The following is a 21,647-nucleotide window of genomic DNA, read 5'->3' on the forward strand; positions in this document are numbered from 1 at the left end:
AAACATGTTGATGTTTATTTCAGAGTTGTGGCACAGACAGACCCATCTACAGTGCACTTCTAAAAGGAACACATTATATTTCTCAGAGCACTCTCTCTCCAAAGAGGCACATTTGGTCAGCTACAGAAATCACCAAGGGACCCTGCTGTGTGCAGCAACTTGTGGACGCACACAACTTCCTAGATGTAACCCATCAGTAGAGCGGCCTGTGCTGTTTCTGCATTAATTTTGTGTCCCTGTATGTTAACAGAGCCCTGGGACGTTCATGGTCTGTGGGCAGCAAATCGGCTGAGCCAAAAGGGAAGGTTCCACCTGACTAAGCCACTAGGAGCTATATTAAGCTTGTCTCAGCTGGAGGTCATTCTGCATATTTTGAAGGCTGCTTTCTTGGTAGTTGGTCAAGCAATCGGTGACCAGAAATTAAGAGCTTGATTTTTGTAACACCCATAATACATATAACACTTCTGATGTCTAGACCCTACATACGTAAAGGCTTTAATTTCTAAAACGCTTGGTCATAGCCATTTCTTTCAGGCCCATGCAGGCTCTTGGGTTTGTTCAGCAGTTGCTTCGTGTCTCATTCTCATTGGTAGCCCAGCAGCCAAGAATTCATTTTCACAGTTCCAAAACACTTTTTGATACTTCCTGACCAAATGGCTTTGCAATGGAAATTGGTTTCTGACACCATCTGTTGTTACATAGTTCGGAAGTGTTAGCATTTTCCTTCAAGAGGGAAGAAGTTGGGGAGAACTCATGGCCAATCCCAATGGAATAGATATTCTTCCCCTCACTGTCTCTTTATGGGGAAGGGTTGGCCTATTTCTCAGCAGCTGTGAAATTGTCATCAGCAAGATTCTTTACAAAGCTCGGTGGCATATGGAATATATTGCTCACTTCTTAGTACTGTAAAAACAACCTTGCTGCATAACTGAGCTAGGCAAAGAAAGCAGGTGCTTGAAAAAAAAAATAAAAAAAAATCCATCATGCATCAAACATTTATAGGCAGCATGGAAACTCTAGACAAACATATTTTTGAGACAATTCTGCTTTCAAATTAACTAAATAGCATTTTGGAGAAGCTCCTAGGCTCCAGAGATGGAACAGTCCCTTAAAAATAAGCAGGTGAAATCACTCTGTTTCAGGATAAAATAATATCCTGCCACTCACTACAGCGATACAGCCATGTTCCACACCTAAGAGAAGTTTCAGCCCTGCCCCATGAAACATTAACACTGCAAGCATCTAGTCTCAATTTTTGCTGTGACAGGAGACTATTTAACATTGTGTTTAGTTCACCTCTTTTTTTTTTTTTTTTTCCCCACAACGCAGTCTTATTTTTACAGCTGTGGACTAGTTGAGAAGTGAATTAAGCAAGGTAATAATGATAATAGAAAACACAGCATCTTGGTGAACACAAACAAATACAAAAGGCTAGAATTACAGGAGTTCACATTCTCCCTGCAGAAGATAGACAAACAGCAACAGAAGTGAAACAAGGTTTTTGAATTTGCTTGAATCCCAAACGTGAAGCAGTCAACAGCATTTTCATACACAGCCTGAAAACACTAAGAGAAGCTGTGAGAAGAGAGATTATGAAGAGAAGCAGCTTATGTCCCCACTGCTGTCTATTCCATAGAAATTCCAATGTCCATTCAGCTGAATACACACACACATTCAGGGTCATCTATGTTCTGCTAGACCTTGGGAAGTGACCAACACAGATGAAAGCGAGGGTCCACCTTGGCTTACTGGCTGGTTAGGGACAGCAGCAAACCTCAGATGCTTAGTGAAGATCACAGGGCAGGCATATAGTGACAATTCCCTACAATACTCTTCCCAATTCCCATCTATTTGTGGCTCAAAGACTTCCTTTAACACAAAACACACAATTTTTCCAGATTAGTGATCTGTTTTTAGAAATCTGTGCTCGCAGTTACAGACTATTTTTTAGAGCCCAGGCTGCCCAGCTACACTGCACACTTCTTGCACTAAGCAAGCCACCTTATATTGACATGGAGAAACCCAGCCTGCTGCCCTGAGCCCAGAGGAGAGCATAAAGCAAGCGTCTGGGCAACAAGTGCTGCTTGAACTGCCATATGCATCTTCTGTGCCCGGTTCAGCACAGAAGAGGGGTCTGCTGCAGCCACTGCATCCCACTACAGAGAGATCCTTCTGTGATGGTGAAAGCTTGCAAGTCCTGCCTTAGGGGTTATGCTTTTATGTGGCACATATACTAATAAAGCAATAAATACAGGTCTACCACGGATGGGGCTCTGAAGCTAGCCATTAGTCTCCTGTCACTGTCTGGGGAGGACAGAAGTAGCCTTTTAGGAGAAGGGATAGGGAGGACATTGCAGGACACTGAAAAAGTACCAGTTACATGAACTACCACAGGACAGCGTCTACTCCTCCTCTCCCCACACTATCACACCAAGAAGGTCTGTATTCTTCCAGAATACTGCCCATAAAATTATTTGTTGTTCATGGTTCAATATCCTTGCTATTTATGCACCTCCTTATGGCAAATAGCTGCTGCATGCCTTACCACCCAAGAACATGTGATTAAGCCAGAAAAATAGAGGCCAGAGGAAAGAGCCAGTGCGCAAGAACAAAAGGCTCTCCTAGCAGTTTCACACACTATTCACTTAACACACAAATCAGAAAATAATACAGACTAAAGCCTACTGTCTAACCAAGCAGGCTTAAGTAACACTTAGCTCTTTTATAATGCTTTTCATCCAGAAATCTCAAAATATTTTGCAGAGGCGTTCGTACAGGGGAAAAGCCAGAATGCAACCCACTGCTCCTGACCCCCAGGCACTTGCTTTTTCCATTCAGCTACCTTGCTACCTCCAGGTACATACACAGTTCTCCTTTAGTTGCCACATAAAGATGCATACACACAAAGCAATAGTTTTTTTTTCCTTATTTTTCCATCCACTGATTGCTTTTAATACTTTTTCAAACACCCTGTGTTTAAAGTCATAGCTCATGATGTATCGATGTTGCTCTTTATGTTGCTCTATTTGCTACTACATTTACAAGTTATACCTCAAGTGTTCCTCTTTTCTTTACAGTAGCAAAAACAGACAATAATCAAGCTAGAAATGCCTCATCAAAACTTTTATTCTCCCCTATGTATACAGGGATGAAAAGGTTTACTAATCGTCAACACAAAATGAAAGGTGACTGTGTTATCACAGAGGAAGTCAGCAAAAAACTACAAAGAGTTTATTAGAAACAGGCAAGAGTCAGTAGCTCTCCTCCCCTTGCAGAAATCATCACAGAAGTAAAGCTTCTTCACAAAATTCAAATGCCCAATGTGGAACAAATAAAAATCTGGAAGGCCCAAAGCCTTACTTTTGGTGTGAGCTGTCAAAATGAGTACTGAATGCAATGCAAACCCATAAAACATGCCTGTGTTCACCTGCATTCTCAAATCAGAAAACTACAGAAAAGTTTTGATCCATGCTCTGGAAGTGGAAACCCACAGTAACACCTCAAAAGAGAGTGGATAAATTCCAGATTTACATGTATAAATCATCAGACTTGGGACTATATTTCTGATTTTAAGTCACTGTTGAACAAATGATATTCAGCATGCATCAGTGCCTATGGGCTTCTGAACAAGAGAGCTAACCAATATAAACTGTGTATGAAAAAGCGTGCATATCCAAGAGCTCTCTTATTTATTTCTAAGGTTTGCAATGAAAATAGTATTGCTTAGAACAAAAAACTACCAAAATTTAATATGTGTTCTCTCCAGTTAGAACTGCTGGCTAATGAGTTAGTTTGCATAAATTCAGTTCAAAGGAGACATAAATAGCATCCATTTTAGCTAATGATTTTCACCACAGGCCATCTAAAACAGGAGATAAGACTGGCCTTAAAACAGACCCCTTCTGTGTTCACATAAGTTTATTTATTTTTGTTTTGCTCCAGTTTAATGTATGTATACATCCTGTGTTTTCAGCTTGTCTGTTTTACCTCCTCCCACCCTCCATACTCCCAATCTGTCAGCCAGACGTAAGGGAGAGGGTATTAAAAATGACCACATTTTAAAACTGTACCTCACTGTGTAACAGACTTTCCAGAAGCAGAAGGACTAAAAAGCTCAGAAGTTCCCTACTGTCTTTCCCTATTAAAGTCCACAGCTTGCCGACAGCAGGCCACATTTTAGTGTCAAAGAACAGGGCACCATCTCGCATTTCTGCGTGATGGGTACTGCTGGTAATCCTGCTCCTTTGCATTCCAGATCACGCTGTTTGTGGATAAAGTCAACAATGCTGGGATGCTCAAAAACACCCTGTAGTATTACACGGAGGATGCAAGATGCTTGATGAGACGCAGTGATGACACCAGAATGCACTTGATTCAATATGAGTGGTAAGAGTTTGGTTTTTGGTTGGCTCAGGCAGTATTAGATTAAAATAGGATGAAGTCCTTACCACACTTAAACATTTTACACCCATCCCCATCAGGCCACACCATTTCCCATCTTACAATATTTTCCACCATTAAAAAGAAAGGTCTCTTTTCATCAAATGAGCAAAGAGGCAGGAAAGTCCTTGAAAAACCTAACACAAGGAAGGATAAAGGAAGGCTTCAAGTCAACTGGCAAACAAACAGAAGCCTTCTGCTATTTCCCACTGCTAGGTAACAGAATCTGGGCTACAGATATGTTTATCAAACATATCTATAGCAGGGATAATTAAGTTAGTGCAGCAAACTAGCTGCATGCTTTGAAGTGTTCACACAGTTGCTGTACTAACCTTTCTTTCACCTGGTAAGTAAAGCTCACCACCTCCTCACACATATTTGCAGACTTGTGACCTATACTCTGTCCTCATTATCACATCACTTATCATAGCTGAACGACTTGGAAATTATATTCAAAGGTTTTGTTATAAATAAAGGAGACTATCAGAATTCTAAATACAGATTTCTGTCAAAGAGGAATAACTGCCTGAAATTTCTTACAGCTCCTTTCTATCAAGGAGTTCAAATATTTTATAAATAAACAGTTCTCCAAAGAGGAAAAATACCAGTGCTTTGTTAGTCTCTCTTACAATTAGCATCCAGGGTCTTGATCTTTAGTATCCTATGCCTGAGAAAACTGGGGGGGGGAGGGGAGAAAACCTTCCTGGAAAAAAAATAAAAAATAAAAAATCTAACACATTTCCCTTTCTGTGCTGGGATTACTCAGAATTACAGTGTCAACACGTAAAATAGAGAGCTTTAAAAACCCTGTCCTTGGCAGTATTTTTTTTATTTTGTAATATTACTAGCATCAATACCTATCCCGTAAAGATCATACTGAATGTGACAGTGAGGATTCTGCTGAAATCTGCACTGGGGTTTCTGTCACTGGCAAGAGAGCACCACAGGAGTACACAGAATATACAGAGATACTAAGACAGATTCCCACTGATCTCAGTGAAGCCAAGACATCATCCTGTATGCTCTTCCATGCAGCTGGAGAATGATTTCATATGTTAAGATCCTCACTTAACTACAACCCCCTATAAATCAGAGCTCTCAGCTGCCTGTTCTTCATGCAGCTTGACAGGAGCCTACTGCCAGACTTACTTTCTCTACACGAGGTGTATATGGCAAAGAATATTATTAGCTTTGATTACATCAGTGTATTTCTAACTGGGGCAGGACCCTGAGCCTACAAGACATTCTCAAGACATTGATTGACTTGTGCTGTGATGGGGCAGCCCAACAGAGAGGATCCTGAGCTTGCTGCACTGGGAGACATGCGCTCCTGAATTTCAGTACACACAAAAGCAACTGGCATCTACTTCTGAACAAAAGCCAAATTATGATACAAACTGCATATGCCTTAGTGCCTCCATTATACAATTCCTACTGACCTTGTCAGAGGGAACTGTATTTGGAGTAGTTATGGATCTGAGAAATCCTAATTCAGACACGACCACTGTCAACATGGCAAAGACACTGCTATAATTGTCCATGTAGTATCCATCCTGTGGGAACATACAGGCCTGTGTTTTCCAGCAACATCAACCAGATATGCTTTAATCTATATGCTTTGAATAAATAAATAAATAAATAAATAAATAAATACATACATACATACATACATAAATAAATGATCTTCCTGACGCATTTGGTTGTTGTCATGTTGTACCTCTGACTTTGTTTCCAAATTAATTCATAGTTACTGCTATTGCCCCTAGAACTTTACTTTGCAGAATGCTACCTTGTTACCTGGCTTGATCAAGTCTCACCTGCAGTTCTCTGCCTGTACCCATAAAACAAAAAACACAAAAATGTCCAAGAACAGTCAAGCAGCAGACTTACCTCCTGTACACTAGCTGTTTCCACAGAGACGAAGCAAGTAAGCATTACAAAGCTGAGACTCTTGCCTTGAAAATAAGACTTCTTGCTTTTACGATGTATCTAAGCCCATCTCAGAAACAGCATTTCACCTGCACCAATGTGAAATGCACAGGCTGACAGGTCACCAGGGATCCAAGTGTATGGAGCTGCTTTCGGGATTAGGAAGCTATGGTGAGCAAGGGAGACCAAACTTCCTCACACATGCAAACTCAAGATTCAATTTTCTGCAAGATTACCTCCAATAATTAAAGGGTTCTATAATTTATCCTTAAAAGCCAGTGACTACGGGATCCATAAGAATCGATCTGTTATCTTTCACCTCCGCATGTACTGTGTACATGCATAACATAGTAATATGGTTTACCAAATGAATTCTGGCAATATTTTCCACTAATTGCAAGAGTTACTAAACTGAACCTTAACTAAAATTAAGTTGACTATTAAAAGCTCAGTGAGTAACCCAGCAAACGGAAGTGCTGTATATAGGATTTAGTAAGCATGCAAGTGATCTGGCAACCACCAAGACACAATATTTGCTGAACTTCCTATACCTAAAAGTGGTTACATATAATAGTCATACATTCATTATGTATTATGATTTAACACTCACAATACCAGCTCCGTCCTGCAATTGGAGAGCAATAGGTTTCTTTATATTACCTTACTACGCTATATCTAACAGGTGCTCTATGTAGTATGCTGGTGTCTTCAGGGAAATCCAGGAGCAAATCTTCTGCAGTAAAAGAGGTAAAACAGAAAGCCAGAAACACTCACAACACTGCCCCTGACAAACTTTATGTATCTGTTTGTCCTTGAAATGCCACAGTGGGATTATATGACAAATAATTCAAAAATACAATTGAAATTATGAAAGATGTGCCTAGGAGCCAATGTTTATATGCATTATACTAAAATAAATGTGTCATTATTCAAGCATGCTGTACTGAAAACACAAAGTTACTGGATTGAAAGTTACAGGATGGTTTAACACATACTCCATTACAGATCTCCCTGTATCAGTTTTAAAAATACATAAATAATATTCTTAGCTATTAAGATGTCATTATCATAGACAGTCCCACAGATTTTATCTACCTAAATATAAGCATGACATGTTCTTGTAAGGAATATGCATAACAATCATTATTAGATGTTAAGTTTATGCTCTGCATATAGGCTTTTTGTGATTGCAGTTTCCAGTTTTTCAAAGAGTACATCTAATTGCATAGTTTCTAGGCTATACCTCTGTAAAAAAATATTTTTGAGGCTCTGAATTGCTGTTTATCGGATTGCACATGCACATAAATTGAAATAGCAGTAAATAATAGTAAGTTTATATGTAGTCCAGCTATCTTTGACAAATTAAAAAACTAGGAACTTCCCCGAGAAAAAGTACTGTTTTTCAGGAAAAATAAAAATGTAAAAGGGAAAAAGAAAAATGCTCTTATCTATTAACGTGAAGAAAAAGGAAGAGCAAGCACCTATACATCTTTTGGCTGAAGAGAGGGAATGATTCAGGAGAAATTCTAGCAGATTTCCCAAATACTGCTCCCTCACAGATATTTTTAAACTATATACAATATTTAAAAAAATAAAATGTCAAAAAGAGTCTATTCAGAGTTAGGGGAAAGAGTTAAGGTTATTGATTAAAGACTATTTGCTGATAAGGTTGCATCTATTTGAAATGGGATAGCATTTGGGACTACTCGAACGAAAGTCTACAGAAAACTGATAAATCAAGGAACTGAGCAGGATTTAAACAAACAACAGACATAGGTAAGAACACACAAAATGTCAGGAGTACAGCTGAGAAATAAGTGATGGCACAGGACCACTTAGTCAGCTACTAACGAGACATTATTTGCTTTCGCCTCTGCAAAGCGAGACAGCCATCAGTCCAGCCACAGCTCAAGGAAATTCTTGAGACTGGAGTCCTAAAAAGTGATTATTATTTCTGGGATTGCACATGGAACACCCCAACAAGTGTACTTTTCAGAAAAATGAAAATCTGTCATATATCACTGACAGGTGCAATCCTGTGCGACTCCTCGCAGAAGAGTCTGAACAAGTTCTTCACTAAGAACTGTTGTTATAAAATTCCAAGGCCTGCACTCTCCAAGGAAGCCTCTAGGTACAGTAATAATTTCACATCCCAGTACCCATCTTTTAGAGGCTCTGACTGTACAAATGAGCCCTCAGCCCTGTTAGCTGCTCCAGAGTCTCATGCCAGCAAATTCATGAGGGGCCATCACCAAGCAGGGAACAGTCCAAGACTGCCAGAAGGAGACAACGAAGGCTGTGCTGCATCTGAAGCCTCACCTCTTCTCTAGGACCTATATGCTTATACAGCAATACTCAGATTTCTCCGTTTTGACATCTTTTTCAAGGTTCCCAGCTGTTCCTAAAAGAAACTTTGTGAAGAGTCCTTCCCTAGAAGGACAACTGGAAAAAGTGGGATACATCACACACAGAGAGCCACCATCCTGTAAGATGAGCTCGTGCTTTCTGAAGTCTGCCAGGACATGGGGGAAAAGATGGGAGCAGAGAGGCTCAACCTTGTCAGGATGGAAGTGCTTGAGAACATCCAAAACAGATCTCTGGCCACCTGGGAAAGCTGGATTTTGAAAATGTAGACACTCACATAGGTTAGGCATCTTCTAAGGTTAGGTGGCAGTTCAGTGGGGATATCGAGGATCTCAGTTTGGCCTTTCAATGCCTAAATCCCACTTAAGTCCCACTTAAAGCATCTAATCCTTTTGTGGATCTGGGCCTAAAGCCCTGCCAGGAAGGAGAGAGTCTATGCATGCAAAAGCTTGTGGTCAATGCCAGTCTAGTTCTGTTAAAACTAAAATACACAAAGAACAACCTCATTTTGTACAAAGGAATAACGCAGAATAATGGAAGATGTGTTCTAGTCACGTAAATGTAATGACAAGTTCATCTACGTGATTCTGAACGCAGTCCTCTCTATACTCCACACAACAGTTTTCCTGACATGGAGAACTTTATAACCCATAAATCATAGGACTTTGATAACCCATGGGAAGAAGTATACTTGGAAATGTCAAAAAGACTGAGTTCTCAAAAAGCTTCACTTACGCACATCAGCTAAGAAGTAAAACTAGAAACCAGTGGAAATTTAGAAAAACACTGTACTGCTTACACAGAGTTAATAATTTAAAGAACAACTCAGTGACCAAACAGTTTGCTATGCTTCATGAAATTAAGTAGTTTCAGTCTAGTTCTTGATAGCCAGGAGTCCACCTGGCATGAACTACCAAATTATTTCTCACTTACCTGCACCACCACTGGCATTTTCAACAATGAGGTAAAGTTTGAGCAGGCCTGAATACCAGTTTCATCTCTATATCCTGCACCGCTTGAGTTTAGTTGACAGAATGGTTGATGGGATATTTCCATGCCCAAAAGCTATCTAATTGATAAAAGCAGTATTTAAATAAAAATGGTAGATTAGAATTACAAACATAAAATAAAACTTTTATTATTGTTTTGACTTATTGGGTTTATAAGGGAGATTACAATTAATTATTATGAATTATTTTAATAGTATGTATTTCTGCTAGTCCCCAAATATGTTCCACCTAGCATTGCAACATTTGCCTTACTGCATACACTGAGACTTCAAGTAAAATACTGGCGTCTCTATTTTGGGGATTCAAATCCATCGCTTCAAACGAGAATTCTGGTCTAAGTGTTTTGCAGACACCCACCAACACAACGCCTGAACTTCATAAACTGTGAGAGGAACAGGGACTTGCCTTCCAGTTCTTCCTACCTGCAGATCGGGAAAGAATTCTGGCAGTTGATCCACTAGCTGCTTAAAGTTTTACATTACAAAATCAGTATTTGATGCAAAATACATGAGAGTAAACAAGCACGTATGTCACAATGATGCCAAAGATACTCTGAGCAAAGGAAAACCGCCCAATGTCCCATGCCAGCAAAGTTCATGGAAGCACTGTGCGCTCCTTCCTTCCTGAATACTTCACTATTTTTCCAGATTGAAGCCTGGTTTCTTCTGCCAGGCACACTGATCCTTACTTCCCCCACCTGTTTTTCAAGGAGTGCAAGAATTATTAAGAGTTCATAATGATGCCATGGTAAAGAGGCCAGTGCACTTTCCCCAGCTCACTTCAATATTGATCTCAAGTCTCACTGCTTTCACCAACATGTTACTTTCAGTTCTGGATTCCTCCCGTGTTGTGTATGCAAAGTTAAGATGGTGCCTTTTCCATCCAACCACCTCCTTTACCTTTTTGGTAAAAATTTAGTGTAGTTATAGGTCTGATTTATAGCAATGTCTTCTCTGTCACCAGCCCCAATACACTCTTAACAATGACAAAAACAAACAATAGAAAATATTTTCTAATTTGGCTTTTTTTTTTTTTTTCATATATTCCCATTTAAGAGCTTTCCTTCCAATCACTTTTCAAAGTTGTTTTCTGGTTTTTGTTTCTTTCCCTCGGTAGAAGTCAGTCTATTTTTGCCTGTATGAAGTGAGTGGCCTGCTGTTAATCTATGTATAAACTAAATCTTACCTTTCTGACTCACACAAGCAATCCCACCCATTTTGACAAGTCAACTCAGAACAAGGAAAGCAAGATTTGTCCTGTATCTACCAGCATGTTTTCAGTTGCAACCTAGGCTTGACAGAGACTGGTCAGCTTGAACAGACTGATAAAAAATTATCTAAAATACTCCTGGTTTAAAAACAGTCTATGACTAGAACTAGTGCTAATTTTTCAAATCATGTAAATGTTATGAAAAGCAAATACTCAAACCATTAGGTCAATATGCTGCAAGGTGACAATTCTGCCTATGGAACATTAAGAGTTAAAATTCTGGAGCAGTTTAGGGGACTGTGGAAGTTGTGAATTTAGATTCATACCGATTTGAACTGTTATATTAAACAAAGCAGAAAGTTATTTTTGTTTGCATTTCTGACCAACTGCTATTATTTTTCCAGGTTCCTTCTTAAAAGAGCATGTGGTTAGCAGAGGCATGACAGGGAAGTTGCACCCAAGAACAAATTAATGGAGAAATATTAGTGGAATGCAGCAGGCTTGGGGAGAGCCCAATTTACACAGAGAAAGTGCTTAAGCAGGGACATTTGTGCCTGCGTACACATGGACGTAGCAAGGCTTGGATAGCGCATGCACACGGAAAAGGATTTGGTTATGGTTAGAATTTGTGAGTGACAGCCATGTGACAGCTGGGAGTCAGCAAAGATTTTGTAGGGATGGAAATTCTTGAGATAGGACACACGACTGCTCATGCGATCTGCATGTGCCTATCATCATGCTGTATTATAATAGCTGACACTCCGGTGTACCAGTTATCCAAAAGAGAGAGGCTATAAATTAGGAAGAGGATTTAAAGAATGGTGGATGAGAAATGAAAGTCATAACATTTGAAAACGAAGGGATAAATATAACTTGTTTTCCTGTTATCAAAACAAGCAAACAATTTCCAACCAAACCACATAACAACACAAAAACTCGCATTTCCATGATTTATCGTTAGTGACAGGTTATTATTTCCTTAGAATACATGTATTTTTTTTCCTTTCTAACTTACCTAAAAAGGCCTTGATCCTACAAACACTTACACGAGTACTTAATTTTATGCACGCGAATAATCCCACTGATTACAGTTACTCGTACATTTTTGGGATCAGGGCCTAAGCCGTAACGTGCAATTAAGCACAGGCATTTCCAAAGGGCTGCTTCATTTTCCCTTCTGTGGGTCTCACGCAAACATGAAGCTCGTGCAGACGCACAATTTAAATCAAACCTGCAAAACTGAAATACTTTCCCTTTAACACTGAATTCAAGCTGATACAGTATCACATGACCTTTACCGTAATTTCTATTAAAATCATTTCATGTCTGGTTGCTTCTGCTATCCTGGCTCATTTGTATTGTTTACAACAAGTCATTGCTCTCGACAGTTAGTGGTGGCTGAATCCATGGTTACCAGTTTTTACATTCACTAGTTAAATGGAATGCAGCTCTTCTGGGGGGTTTCGCGGAGAAAGCTCTTAAGAAACCACAATCCAGCCATCAATCAGGCTAACCTGGGAGAAATTAATCTTATAAACATAAGGATTGTTGCATATTAAAAATTTATTGAAAGGGAGCTCCAGGCTTTTATTAGTTGTAGTCGCAAAAGTGGACAGGTTCGGCTCTGACTTAGTGCACGGAGGACTTGGTTCTGTGGTCTACATCTGACATTCATCCATGTTGTGCCTTCTCTGGCGCTCACTGCTAATAAAACTATACTGTTTAGAGGCTTTAAAAAAAATCTCAAACACTTATTTTACCAGAAATGTGCTCAGCATATAAATAGTGCTTAAATACAGGTTTAACCAGACTGCAGTCCCAGCAAAGTAACTTAAACAGACACATACAGGATAGTAAAACACAAAACAGACAGCTTTGAGTAGAATTCAATTAAGACAAAAAATACCCCCAACACTGGAACATTGCTAATGAGTAAATTAAGCCGCAAAAATAAATGTATTTTATTGCTACCTAAGAACAATGTGCACTAATTCCATTTGCCCTGTTATTTATAGTTTGTCATAGGGTGGGGTTGCCAAAATCAGAAAGCAAAGAGAAAACTTATTTGCACAATGGATACCAAAATCATTTAAAATGCCTAAAAACATAAGAAAAGTTCTCCACGGTTTGATGGCTACAATAATTGTCCCACAAGCTACATGAGAGCAACAAATAGTTAAATCAAACATATTACTAGCTCATCTACTGCAAAGTCACTGTATCAGAAGCCCGAATTGATTTGTTTCCTTAGAACAAATTGAAAATGAATGTAACATAACATCTGAAAAAAAAACCTACTGCACTGCTAATCGGATATTGTATAATGGTTGATTGCAGCTTTGCTCTGTGCTATTGTTGCCTATAGCATACATACTTACAGGTTCTGGGTTCTTCCAAGAGTTTGGTGCAGTTTCAAGGACAAATGTCTTAAGGAAGTCTTTCTACTGTGCAGCAGTGATCCTAGCTCTGATCTCATTACATGAGCAAAGTGCTAAATCTGACAATATAAAGGAAACTTCCTGTGTGAAGAAGAAATCTTGGAAAGTCTCGGGGTTAAAAAGGCTGCTTAAATGTGCTGGTTGATTTGCTCCCTAGTTGTGTATACACAGTAGCAGCTGATCTCTGTTTGCAGCCCTGCAGAAAGAAACCTTTGCTGAAAACCAATGGCATCACATTTCAGTGGAGCTATTGCCAGGCTCTGGAGAGCAGAGCAACCTTTGACAACTTCACCCAGTCCGAATCACTGGGGCTTGCTGCATGTCCTGCAGGACTTCTAAAACTGTAGTTTTACTCTTTTATTTCTGTTAATACTGATCTGAAATCCTTGCTTGCCACAACACAAGCAAAAAAATCTCGTTCGCTGTAAAAGGAGGTTTTGCCTGTGTCAGGACTACAAACTGCAGAATTTGCCACTATATGTTTTGCTTTGTCCTGATTGCAGATGAGGAGCTGCTAGCCGCACCCAAAAACATTTTATGTGTTAGAATTGTTAAATAAGTGCAATGGGTATCTCGTTCAACATAAATTCATCCCAAACCTGCCCTGTATCAGTCACACATGCCCCAGCTGTTTTTTATTCCAATATAGAATACAAACCAACAGATCTGGGGAGGGGGAGAAGGCTGATTCTTCTATTTAATATCATTTTTTTTTACATCCTATTAACATGGTCCCCCATTGGACCAGAACTGTGGAGCCCCATGGCCCAAATTTGGCGAAGTTTGGGATTCTGACCAAGGTCACACTGTGACTCCAAGCATCTGCCAGCACCGCCCCAGCCCACAGCTCAGCACCCCAGCACTAAGGATGAGCGGGCAGAACCTGGGGCTGCTCCTGCAGCTCTTACCGGTGTCCACATGAATTAATAAAACCAGAAAAGTGACATTTAAAAATACATCTGCTTAGAGCTGCTTCAGCTCCTAAACCAGGAAGCAACGTTTGATTTTAAATAATTATCAACTATTAATTCCAATTTAATTGCCGCAGCACTTAGCCCAGGGTAATGCTCAGAAGAATAAACGTGACCAAACGTCCCCCACACCCGTGTCCAGAGCGCGACCAAAGAGCTTGCGTGCTGCTTTCCAGGAGGGGCTTACTTCTCCCCACAGGATAACCAGCAACCCTAAGAAACAGAATTCAGAAGAGTGCCCTTTACAAGCGCACAACCACGGAGTTTGGTTAGGAGTAGCTAAGGTTTTTTTCTGGGTATTTTTAAAACAGATTATTCACCACCCTCCTTTCCCCTTGGGCGCTATGACTATTCTAGCTCCTAATATATCGTGTGTTATTTCTTTAATATTTTGCACTTTATTCCAAAGGGCAGAAAGCAAATCTGACAGTACATCAAGACAGCAGTCTCAGTGATTCAAACAGGAAAATAATTGAGAACCTGTTCACGCACAATGTCTGAGCATGCACGTTGCACACGTGCGCACACTCACAAGCACAAACAAGTATGAGGGGTTCTGGCCCAATTTTCAGGGGTACTCATAATTCATGTCCTTTGATTAAAAAAGTACCAACAAGAAATACACATCTTCACCCTGGAGAGACAGGACAAGCAAGGGAACTGCCACCCCGGCGGTGGAGTTGGGCCCTTTCCAGCCTCTGCCACTGACTGACTGTGTAACCTTCAACACATCACCTCTCCTTCCTGTGCTGAAACCAGAGCCATTAAATGTAACGCACATTGCAAAAGCAAGGTTTCTGTGCCTCCATTGCTCAAGTTGTGAGACAGGGATTGCATGTTGGAGAGAGGTAATGGACTAAAACCTGAGCTCCTGAGTCCAGCTCCGAGCTGTGCCATAAGAGCAGCAGTGACCTTGGACAACCTGCTCTCTGTGCTCCAGTACCCAACCTGCTGCCCAGGCTTTACATACTTTGCTCTCAACCTTTGCCCACCTGGTCTCATTTGGCTGTAATTCGGCAGGAAAGGTTTGTGGTTTTTGTTTGTTTGTTTTTGTTTTGTTTTGTTTTTTCCTGTTAGAAATTCAGCACAAAGTAAAGCAAGCTCTTTTTGGCAGGTGGAATTCCAGGCACTCATTTAAGACAAGCAGTAAAATCCCAGTGGAGAGAGGAATTTCAGTGAATGAAGTTTCCTCACCAAGAGCCCCTAAATACCTGTCTACACGGATAGTCTGCATCTTCCAAATTCTGCACAAGAACAGTAATCCAGCCCTATGCAGCAGCCCTACCCCCACCAAACTGGAACCTGTCAAGGCTGGAGGATGTCCTCTCAGGGACAGATTCAGCTTCTCCTTACATCTCCTACAAAATCTTGTCACATCCATCACAACTATGGATCCATGGACAGTGCTCCTTCAACTCTTTCAAAAATGCACACTGATCCCAACCACATGGGACAGAGAATTTGCAAAAATATTTCTTCTCCCAGTCTTCCCAAGTATACCTCAACCTGCAACCTTGTTTTTCCTTATTAACCCCTTTCTGGCTTTCTCACAGAGTCTTGTTTTCACGGAGTGGTATAAGGCAAAGAGCGCAATCACAACCCAAAGTCCATTTTCCAGCCTGCAAAGGACAGCAAAAGACTGCCCAGCTGTTAAGGAGAGGCCACAAAAAATGTTTGGAGAGGATGAGGAGCAAGAGTTATGAGAGAAATGAAGAAGGGGAAGCCAGTCCCAAGCGTACGCAGTGTCAGAGGCTGTAGGCCTCCAGCCCTCCTCCACCCATGTCCAGGGGAAAGGATAGAAACCAATTTGGAAAGCAACCCCACGGCCTGCTCCTCCGGGGTGGTACCGGTGCCAGAGGTGGGCCGCGTCAGGCCTTCCTTACTTCCATCAACCGCCACCATCTACATTATTATTTAATTCAGACAGGTCCTAAAGTTAAATGACTGCCTGCTGAGGATGTCTTTGAAGACTAATACTACAAACAAATGGTGCAAATTCTCAGTTGTTGCGTATTTTAAAACCCTGTTTCCAGGAGCCGAGCAATAATATATCACCTTTCTCTTTTAAAAAGGGATTTCTGGCTATTGTAATAAAAAAGGAATTACTGAAAGTAACCACAATAAAACACACGTCCAACAGACACACCATGACACTTTTAAAAGTCAGACCTTTTAGCTAGTCTCTGAATTTTCAACAGCAATACCATTTTTAATTATCCATCTCTGACTGCAATAGGAATACAAAGAGTAGTGAGAGCTACACCTGAAAGCGCTTGGAAGACCAGACCCCACGAAACAGCCCTACCCCTTTTATTCAGAAACTCAGCATTTTGCTTGAACATCAAGTCCCAGACTTGGTTCATCCAGACCTATCTAATTTCTGCACAGATCTTGAATGTGTCCTATCCTCAGGCTGTCCACATACACATTAACTGCAACTACTGGATTTTCTTTCTAGCTGTTTAATATGTTTGGATCCTTGTCGGTGAAAGGAACGCTTCCCTCATCCACACTCAAGTCTTTATCTCTCATGGAAATTCCTCTGCAAAAGTCCCTTTTCATCTATTAAGACTTTAAAACAAAACTAATGCAATCACCCAGAGACTCGTATGCCTAAGCTCCGTGTTGTTCTCACCTGAAGCTCTGCACCACCTGATCAGTCAGGATTCTCTTTCCTGTGTTATTTACTATAGTCACATTTTGTTCTATGTATACAATTAAAATTGTGTGCAGGGGGTGGGGGTGTTCATACTGTTCTTGTCTTTTATTTGCTCCCTAAAGCATCCAGCATATTTTGAAACCAATATAAGTGATAATATAGATGTAAATATTGCCATGGAGGCATCACAATAAATGTGACATCTGAAATAATTCATTCAAGGTGTCTAGATCCAATTTAAATCCTTTCCCAATTTTAACCAAGGCTTCACAACCAGATGTACTTAAGCCAAGGTGTACGACTTCATGCTACGCTGGTAATCCACGCTAACTAGGAAATAAATTTTCAGTGATTAAGTTGAATTGTTCATACAAAACGCCAGCTTCAGCTTTTCACCCATACAAAATAGCTTGGAAAATATATACTGCATGTGTTTATTATAGCTACAGTTGCTATGAACATCTATAACTCTCCAACAATTTCTTTGATTTATGTTCAAAAACATACAGGGCATGAAATGATGCCTGCAACCTTACATTTCCCTCAAGAACATTGTGGGGAGAAGATATATTCCAAAACATCATGTTAGATTCCTTGTTATGTCTCCTTTTTAAAATAAATGTATGATAATCAATTACACATGCTTCAAAGCAACTGCCACTAGATTCCCCAACAGAAAAGCTGTTTGAGAAAAGTTCCATTTTCTTTTCCCCTAATGGCTGAGTTACAATATGAGATCTTACTGAGATATTAAAGGCAAAAAAATGTGTTACACAGGATAGGCCCTGCTCAGCTTGGATATGCATGTGCAGGTTTGTGCATGCCAAGACTTGACTGAGAACAAGGTTTTCAGCGAAGGAGCATCTTCACTGATCAGTATGCCAACAAAAAGTATGCGTCTGTGAAGAGCTTGTCTCCTAATCTCCTTCTCATGCCTACTTCTGCCCGTTTGTAGAAATTCAACTGATGTCAAAAGAATGATACGGACAGAATGTTAATGTATCAGGCTCAACTTTCCTTTCAACCTCAGTATGCAAAACGCTCATTTAGGAAGTCCATCCCGTTGTAGCTTCCACCAGAAATGCAAACCTGCAGATGTTGACAGCACCGTCAATTAAGCTGAATGGGACCTCTGCCATTAATGCTGGTGCACATGAGCTTCAACTTTCCAGATCTGCTCAAACTACACGCAGAGGCTGAAGTGCGTGATTTCTCAAAGGTATTGAAGCCAATGGGTTATATGCCATTAACAGGTGAGCATAATATGGGTGCTATCTCTGCAGCTTGGCACAGGGATGAAGGCAGCATCCAGAGAGACGCTCAGGATGAGAGAGCACCTAGTATTGGTCAGGAAAAGGTCAGGATCTTACATCTCCCCTGCACCAGGCCATTCATCCCAAGAGGTAACTCCCATTCCCCACGTCCCAAGGTTAGGCTGCACTGCCAACCGGATATCTAGCAAACAATACAGAAATTGGACTGGGTGGGACAAGCCCCTCAAAGGAGGACTGACACCTACTGGCACTGAGGTTCAAGTGACTATGGCATAAGAAGGACCTGAGACTTGTTCTAAATAAAAGATGGCCCTGTTCACCAGTGCAAGTGTGCAAAATGTGCGTGCCCAACATGGAAAGAGAAACAAACTCACTACACCCATTTTTTCTCTCTTCCTTTGAATCAGACTCTCCGAGAATGAAAAATCACACAAGAGGAAATATTTGCTTGCACCCCCTTCTAACCGTAGCACCAGTGTACCCATTAACAATGAAGTCTTCAAGGAGGAGGGGAGTATACTGGATGTGAGCGTCCATTGCCCACACAGCCCCTGCCAGATAGCATCAACAGTTGTTCTCCTATTTTCACAGCAGGAAATAAGCAGGTACGAGCTGTATAGGAAGAATTGGGAGGAATCTAGGTCAAAATCAAAGCAAGACTGCTCTGTCCATTTGACAAAACTCACATGCATACACAATAGTCATGCAAAAACAAAGCACTTGCTTGTAATGTTATCTCTCTTAAGGCTGCTAAATAAGTGTGCAAACATTGTGCTACTTGGAGTAAAGGCAGCATTCCTTTTGTGTGACTTCTGAAAAGGCATTTAAAATCAATCTAAAATTGCAATATTAGGAAATTTTAAAACCATTATTTCAAACAGGCAGACTTGAAAGGGTCTCTTGTTCATGGGTAAATCTGCAGTTAGTTTTTCTAGTACTAGTGGTTCAATCGAAAGATTCACCAACTGCCCCCTGGAGAAAACTGAAGATCTGCATTTAAATGGAGATATAGTATTTCCAAATGCACAGTACCTGGAAGGCAGATACTGTCAAGGTTTCTTAGTGAGTGGATCTCAAATTGTATTAGGTACATTTCAGTGCTGTAACTACCCCCATTCTGTAGGATTGGGGCTATTTCCATATCATTTTCCTGTATGCATGCTTTGTAATATTTGTCCTGATAAGTCAAAATTAATCCCCGATCTGCAACAAAGCCCTCACAGACTAACAACAAGGAATTACAACCTTATATATAATTTTCTGATCTGCACAATGAAGACGATATTAGATAGCTTGGCTAGAAATCTTAAATAATTGAAAAGTATGATGACTTAATAGAGTAGTAAGCTTGGTTTACAATGCAGCCAATTTAGAGCCATAAAAACACTGTGTAAAATTTTTATCTTGTGGTTGACCATTACATATCCTATTTATTATTCCAAAGTATTTCGACAGCATTTTTTCTTCATTAATGTGGCTGCTGGCATTTAGCACCCACTCTCTAAATGCACGTGATTTTCCTGGAACAGCCTTAAGAAAAGAAAACAAAAATTGAGCAGACCATGACAGAGTTGTTCCTCATTACTACGTGCGTCTTTTCACATGCTGACTTGAACCGACTTCGTGTGCTGTAAAATACGTCCAAAACCGCTGAGACTTAAATATAATAAATCAAAGCCTTATACGTAAAGTTAAAACGACCGGAGTAACTACTGATCCCGACACATCAGAGGAAATAAATAAATAAATAAAAATCAAACCTCATGAATACTTTGTTGCTAATGTACACCAGTTCAAAGAGCAGTGTTCCTCTTAGGAAAACATCTTAATTTTCATATCAGAAAATCATAATAACCTTCCAGAAAAGTTTCAGCAAGTATGCGATGCAGGCAGAGAGAGGGTTTACAGTGCAAGACACTCGTGATCAGTTTCAAACACACAGGCATTAGTCCAGGCAGGCTCTCTCTGAAATTCAGGTTGCAATTGAATCGTCCCTGTAAACAAGGTTACTGCGAACGGCCCAAGATATCCTTCTCAGCAGCACCTTCACCAGCAGCCCTTCAGCTGTCTACTTAGTTTGTTATACCTTATCTTGCAGCCCTGACATTCTAATGCTGATTCAAATTCAGGATTCAAAATGAAAGATGAAATATCTCCAAGATCACTTAATATTGAAATGCCGTTGCAGTAATAAGTGGTGCTAGGTTGGAGATAGGGACACAGCACTCCAGTGGCAACCTTTTAATTTTGGGAGCGGGAGGGGGGGGGGGAATACTATGGAATAACCGTGATACTGCACACACAGTTAATGCAATCGATTTGTTTTTCCTTATTTTGATAATGAGCACGCTGAATGTCATGTTTACCTTCTCCTGCCCCTGGCACATTTTAAACTGGAAAGTCCTCTAAAAGGAGACCTGCCAGATTCCAGCGCAGGCATTAACCGCCCCCTCCCCTCCCCAGCCCCCCAGCACGCAGAACAAGGGCCACCTTGATACTCTCGAGGCAAGGAGGAACACAACCATATGAGTCATTTCGTCATTCTCAGCCCTGGCATATTTGCAGAGCAAACGCAACCCGCGCACCATGTATAAGCTAATGTAGGTTAGATTGTAAACTACTCCCATCCTAGCAGCGACCGACTGCATGTGTGCTACACGGGAACATTTTGTGCTCTGGAATAAAACTGGGAAGGGGGTGGGGGGGAATAAAAACGCATCGGATAAGTTTTGCACTTCGCATTTAACAGAGGGCTGCTCCTAAACGCTTCAAACTTGGGTGGATTTCTGCAGAGGACGCTCGGGTTTCCCTCCCGGCCGGCGGTGTGAGCCGCGGGGGTCAGCTCCCTGCCTGCGGGGCTGCGCTCGGCTGCCGGCCCTGGAGCCCCCCCGCTGCAGGCCGGCCCGGGGGGGCTGCGGGAGGGAAAGGCGAGCCCTGCCCACGCTGCCGCCCACCTGCCCTCCCCGCTCCGCGGCTCCTTTCTGTTCGCCCCCCGCTCCCCAGCCCTGTCCCTGGCTATAGCGGCCAACACGCGGACCCTGCGCGTCCTCCCTCCACCCCCCCCCCCCAAAAAAAAAACCTCCGAGGGCCTGGGGAGGGGGTGGGGGGGGCTGGGTTTTGGAGGGCAGAGACCCCCTGGGCCGGGCTCAGCCCCCCCAAACCCGCCGACTTGCCGCACTTCGCCCCGCCGCAGCCCTCCCCCGGGGACGGGGCGGCCGGCGGGGTAGGGGGGGGGGGGTGCGGGCAGGGGGCCGGGGACGGGGCCAGCCCCCCCCGCCACCGAGTTAAAGTTGAAGCCCGCCACCACCCCGGGACCCCGGCCCCAAACTCTGGGCTCCCTCTCGCCTCCTGAC

The 21,647-nt window shown here is 41.5% G+C and overlaps 1 protein-coding gene across 4 annotated transcripts in view; it reads right to left on the reverse strand.

Annotated features, from left to right (window-relative positions):
- The window catches only part of ESRRG (estrogen related receptor gamma), a 400,798-nt gene that overhangs the window by 359,527 nt on the left and 19,624 nt on the right, over positions 1 to 21,647 (reverse strand). The window contains exon 2 of one of the 4 annotated variants that reach the window (XM_035321710.1): positions 20,381 to 20,385. The exons of 1 other annotated variant lie outside the window; for it this stretch is intronic. Coding sequence is in view for 1 of the 3 variants with exons in the window: in XM_035321707.1 (XP_035177598.1) it covers positions 13,331 to 13,428 (98 nt within the window). In the remaining 2 variants the exon portion in view is untranslated. Of the gene's footprint in view, positions 1 to 13,330; positions 18,367 to 20,380; positions 20,386 to 21,647 lie in introns of those variants that run through there. 2 more of the 4 variants (XM_035321707.1, XM_035321708.1) reach the window with 2 other exon arrangements.

The sequence above is a fragment of the Oxyura jamaicensis genome, chromosome 3, assembly GCF_011077185.1.
Source record: "Oxyura jamaicensis isolate SHBP4307 breed ruddy duck chromosome 3, BPBGC_Ojam_1.0, whole genome shotgun sequence".
Classification (NCBI taxonomy): Eukaryota; Metazoa; Chordata; class Aves; order Anseriformes; family Anatidae; genus Oxyura; species Oxyura jamaicensis.